We start from the raw sequence: 6,000 nt of genomic DNA, 5'->3' as shown, positions 1-6,000 counted from the left end.
TAATCATATAGTAGACAAGTTTTAGAAAATACAGCTTTTGTAATTACATAGTATGTTTATGAGGATAATTACTTAAGGTTGTCATTTTTAACTGTTTCTTTGCTTCAATTTTAAAGTGCCAAAGCACCACTGTCTATGTTGTCAATACATTATATACAAGAAAAAAACACAGTAGACAGTACAAATTGAGGGGGGAATTTTAACTACAGTAATGATTCCATATATCTTAATACAGTGAAACATATATGGATGTTGATAAAACAGTCTGTATTTCTGCTTGTGGGTTTTCTCTTAGAGATTGAACGTTTGTCTGTTGGACCACGGCCAAAGCATGATGTAACCTTGATACAGAAATATAATTATTCTTTTTTGTATAGACCAGTGGGGACCTTTAATTGAGATTAACTAGTTTTATATTGTTAATCTAACATATGTATTCAAGACTGTTATTTATTTGAAATTGTACTGTGGTATGCAGACCTGAAACAATTGACCTGAACATGGTAAAACCTTTTTATAGCTGTTTTAGTTGCAGCCCGCAGTGACAAATAATGCCTGGCACACGTTTTGGTCAAGTGAAATTAATTAGAACAATAATCAAGATTTTAGATTATTAAATTAACATAGCCACCCAAGTTTGTTTTGATGTTTTATATTTTGTTATCCAGACTTTTTATTTTTTAAACTTTGATTCAGGTTAATTTCTCCTGCCACATAACATATATAGTTTTGGAAAAATAAAGGTCATGTTGTAACCAGACATTTCTCTGAACCCCTTGGCAAAACTAGTATGGGTGAATCATTACACAAGGCTTCCCATGCATGCCTCAAACCCTTTACTTTATCACAATGGCCTATGAATGCAAATTGAGGAAAATGTTACTACAATTTGCATACAAACCCAAAGCAAAAACTATGCAAGTTTAAATATACTGTAAATATAAATATATAATTGCATATGTCATACTGACTAAAGCTCTTCTAATGTAACCTTACTGATGTCCCTTGTACAGTATGTATTGTCTAGTAGTGGTTTCTAAATTGGAGCAGTGCCAGTTGTGGTAATTCACCGTTCTCTACCAGGGAGAACCACAGTTTAGTTCAGGGTGTGTGCTTCTCATTTCCTGTTTAGCCATTCTCAGATTAAATAGCGGCAAAAGGACATTCTTTATCATGTTTGCAGTCTGGGTGGTGCTTTAATTATTTATACTCATCCCAACTTTTTTTTTTTTTTTTTTTAATTCACAATTGCAGCCACAGATTCTGCCAGAAGAGTAGAAAGCTCCTGATTGAACTTGTCTTTCTAGAATGACAGATAAAATTCAAGACCTTGACCATTAGAATTCTTCAACAACAATAGATATAGCTGCAATCTATAGAGCACACAGTGAAAGGGAAAACTAATACAACTAAATATTTGAGCAACAGAACTGCCTTTGCTGCTAGAAACAAAAAAAAGCAGCCCCCTCTCCATAGACTCCAAGCTTCTTTGCACATGTCTAGGGTTGTTGAAGATTTGTCAGTCTGGGTTTGGTATCATTTAAAGTTTAAACCTAAATCCCTTGGCAGCACTTTAACTATCTGCTCCACCCAACTTTCAGCTAAAAGACTTTAATTTTGTACAAACACTGCAGTATTGTCCAAACTTGATGTATTGGATTTAAGTTTTTATCTGGTCCTTTTGCATAATAAAGTGAGAAGAAATTACCTGTGGGGAAAAAAAAAAAAAAAACTACTAAGAACTTAGAAGAAGCCAAGTCACTGGAAAAGTTGATCATCTGTAAATTTGACTATGTCTTTTTATAGCTGTGGCCAATCTTTGAGGTGACACTATTGGTTGCAGCCTGCAGTGACAAATAATGCCTGTCATGGCACAGTTTTTGTTCAAGTGCTATCTAGTTTCCTGTTTAGCCATTCTCAGATTAAATAGCTGCAAAAGGACATTCTTTACCATGATTGCAGTCTGGGTGGTGCTTTAAGAAGAATTTAGAAGAAGGGAAGTCACTGGAAAAGTTGATAATCTACTGTAAATTTGATCATCTACTGCGAACTTGATTATGTCTTAAGTCTTTGTTGGAGAAGTGTACTACTTCCTACAGTTCCTACTTCATCATCATTGCAGTCTTTAGATGAAAACGAGAAGGTAAATATTTACCATTATATTTCCTTTTGTTGCAAGGAAATTGCTTTTCAACAAGGAGTACCAGTATGGGTAGACATTAAGGCACTGTTAATATAGTAGTCAAATTGTATTACACTAACTAAAATAATGTTATTGAAATGTTCTCATGCATACAACTTGTGATCTCTGTGAAATAGCAGATGGATTGTTGTATGTAGTTTGTAAATTAAAGGACCAGTGGAGTTGAACATTACCGATCTTTGGATTGGTTTTAGAATTAGTAATTGAGTGGCTTTTTTATTTTGTTTGTTTTTAGTAAACAGCAGAGCCTGAGAAAATATAATAGGTAGGTTGTTGAGTTGCAGCTAGTTTTAAAAAAAAAACCAAAATAAACAAAAATTAACTGAATATTAACTGAGTATGTGGTAGGATAACATCACACCCAAGCCGTTACCGGCAGGAATTAGAAATTTAGAGACAGGAGCGCTGTACTTGCTTTTATTTAACACAAAAAAGACACAAATACAGGAACAAACAAGCAGGGCATGGTGGCCAAAATAGAACATTTAAACCAAATAATACAGGACAGACATAAAAACTACTGTTTAGGCTGCACCTTCAACAGAAACTTCACACACACACTTGTGTCATTTATAACATTTACTCTGAAAGGAAACTATTACTATTACACAACTAGAAGTAGGCAACACAGAAGGACTTAAAGGGGGTGGAGGGGGATTTTCAAAAGGTCGTAAATGATAACTCCAGTGTTAATCAAGAAATCGGTATGCAGCATTGATTTTGGCATTTTCAAACGGTCGTTATGCCTATTTCGTTATTAAATAATCATGCTAATGTGATTTCCGAAATGATGTTGATTTACAAAACAATGTTAATATCTTAACGAGCAAGGCTTCTTGCAACTATTATTTTTGTTTGCGTGGGAATTTAAAAGGAAATTCGCGTTGTCATAATTTATCAGGAGTTCATTGCACTCTGAAAACGATGGTTTTAATTAACGAAAAAGTATATAACTCACCTTGAAACAGTATTTAAGATCTTTGCTGTTTAAAAAATAGACTAAACAAACTACAGAATGGCTTTTCTGGGAGTGGCAGTAGCAGCAAATGTAATTTTAGAGCTTGATTGCGAGCCTGATATTAACAGACCCTGGCTGCGATGCCAGAGAGAGAGAGGGTTTACAGGACCATGGTTAATTCCTTAATTTTACCAGATGACAATGTAAAAACTTGTCGACCTCTGTCAAACTCTGCAGGAGGACCTTGAATTACCTACGAAAAGGGGCCGTGCCGTACCCCCGTACCGGGAGCATTTTCCTTCGATGTCTCTGGGTCATTTCAAACGGTCATAGGTGACTTGATAAAGATGGTTAATGATTATATCAGTATCCCACTTAATCAGGTGCAGCTGCAAAATATTAAAAGGCAGTTGTTGGATCCCCCAGAGTAATGGGAGCCATCGATTGCATACATGTTGCACTCAAATCACAGCGCACCATGCATCCTGTAACATCTGGAACGTATATGCAGATTTCCCTGGCTCCTGTCATGATTTACAGTTTGACGCAATCCGTTGTTTTGAATTATTTCACCAGATGGCATATTAGTATGTCAGTATTGTAAGACTACCTTGGTAATTCAATATCTGTAGTTATGAAAATATTTTCTATACTTGTGGTTTTAAATGAGATTTATTCATTTGTTTTAACCATTTGCAACCTTATGGAACATTTGTCGTATTGCTAACATTATATACTGTTATTTGCATTCAGTGTAATGTTACTACCAAGAAATTATCAATGCAACTGTATCTGAACTCTGGATATGTACATTATACTACAGCTGGCCTTGAATTATACAAATAAAAACCTAAGAGTAAATACAGTAATTAAATCTTGGTATAGAAAACGGCATATTAGATTAACAATAAAGTTTCTTAGGTGGTTGCGGATTTATAATGTGTCCTTGGCTTTTAACACCTGTGTCTAATCCACACAAGAACAAAGAACAGGCGTACAAGAAACACAGATCAAGCAGATCTTTGGTTTAATAAAAATTAGTTTTTGGTGCCTCGACAAATCAAGTGGTTTGGCACAAACCGTGGTTCTTTGTAGCGTGTTGTATCCAAGAGGAAGAAGCACTTCCTCAGGATATTCCTCCCAAAGAAGCCATCAGGACAAGAGCTGTCAGGCAACAGATCATTGACATGGATTTTGCTTAACGTATTTGTAATGTTGTCAGAATCCCCTCACACTTTAAGTGTTCAGTGGCTACTTCTAATCATGTTGAGTTTATTATTGAGCAAAGAGTACCAGATAATGCATGGTAAGAGGAATTCACCAAACAATTAATTATAAATACATTGTGTATGTGGTTAGGGAGTTCTATCATCATTTTAAAAGCTTAAGAGATATATAGTGACGTGCTACATATATGGCATACATGTAACTAACAACTACAAACACAAATGGCACTTCATATTTATTTATTTATAGCCTATACTTGTGCATGCTAAAATACAGACAAAAGTGAATAAATTCTAACAAAGCCTAAATAGATGGCTTCACCACCCTCCCGCAACGCACCATTAAAAACCAAAAAAGTATCTTCTTTCTATATTAACCAAAAAAAGGATTGCAAAATGCACATCAAAAGAGTTGTATATAGTAAGCTGTGACAAATATCCTCCCCAAATGAGTGTAAATGACTAGTGGGATTTAAGTTTTTTTTTTTTTTTTTTAAATCTGTGCTGTTCGATTTTTGCCCACATGCCACATAATCGTAAATCGACAGTGTTCCAAGTAAATTTATATTCTGGATGACAAAATGCACAATTTTAAATGAAGTTTACAAATTATACACAAAATAGATATTCCCATTATTTTTTATTTCCGTTTGGCTGCTGCTCGCATGTGAGAGAGCCGTCTCCCTGTACTCTAGCAATTTCCACAACATCAGATTATGCTTCCATTCATTTTCCTTAATCTCGTTAACATGCATTTTGATTAACGAATTCCCCTTATCTAGTCATTGAGACAGGAAGTGATGTACGTGACCTGTGACAATTAAGCTTTTTAATGATAAATACGTTCATTAACGACCTCCTTGACTCAATTTCAAGCACTAACAGGTTGATTTTATCAACAAATCTAGTTTGGAAATCACTTGCTACTAGCGCTGTCATTACAATACCGCAAGTTCGATACAATAACACTGATGTTTGAAAATCCCCCCACAGTGGCTTGTTGCAAATAACATTATCTTTCTGAATTTCCTTCTCACAAAATTGTGAAATAAATAACACTTTGACATAACAATCATGATAAATGTGCAATACAGTTTTGGTTATTCAATAAGCTTATCCACAATGTTATCATAATGTTTTGCAGAAAAATGGCCTCAGGGGAGGTAAGATGGCCAATTCCTATGAAGGCCATAGGAGCACAAAACCTCTTGACAATGCCAGGTGGGGTGATGTTTTCCGGATATCTCCACAAGAAGGGAGGTACACAGATTCAGATTTTGAAATGTAAGTAGTGCTAATTCATGGGGCCATAACCATATTTATGTATAGTGTGGTCTATAAAATATATATATATGCCATTACAGTATTTAAGAAATATATAAATATAATATTTAGGCATATTTAAGCATATAAATACTATTATAATACTTGTTTGTATGAATTATTAAATTGTTAAAAATCACATTAATTTTGTATTTAAATACAACTATAATTGGGAAACACAATGGGGCAGATTCTCATAAAGTTATCTCCTTTTTTTTTGGAATTGTAATCCATGTTTCCTTCCAGAAAAATGTGCTAATTGGAGCATAAAGATGTGAGAATTTGATATG

The 6,000-nt window shown here is 34.5% G+C and overlaps 1 protein-coding gene across 1 annotated transcript in view; it reads left to right on the top strand.

The window, feature by feature from the left end:
- Positions 1–1,937: 1,937 nt before the first annotated feature.
- The window catches only part of LOC121319679 (SH3 domain-binding protein 2-like), a 38,451-nt gene continuing 34,388 nt past the window's right edge, over positions 1,938–6,000 (top strand). Inside the window, exons 1-2 of the mRNA XM_041257357.1 lie at positions 1,938–2,143; positions 5,532–5,671. Of these exons, the coding sequence (XP_041113291.1) occupies positions 2,130–2,143; positions 5,532–5,671 (154 nt within the window). The 5' untranslated portion in view covers positions 1,938–2,129. The remainder of the gene's footprint in view (positions 2,144–5,531; positions 5,672–6,000) is intronic.

This window comes from Polyodon spathula, chromosome 1 (genome assembly GCF_017654505.1).
Source record: "Polyodon spathula isolate WHYD16114869_AA chromosome 1, ASM1765450v1, whole genome shotgun sequence".
Lineage (NCBI taxonomy): Eukaryota > Metazoa > Chordata > Actinopteri > Acipenseriformes > Polyodontidae > Polyodon > Polyodon spathula.
This window is presented reverse-complemented; position numbering and strand designations above follow the sequence as displayed.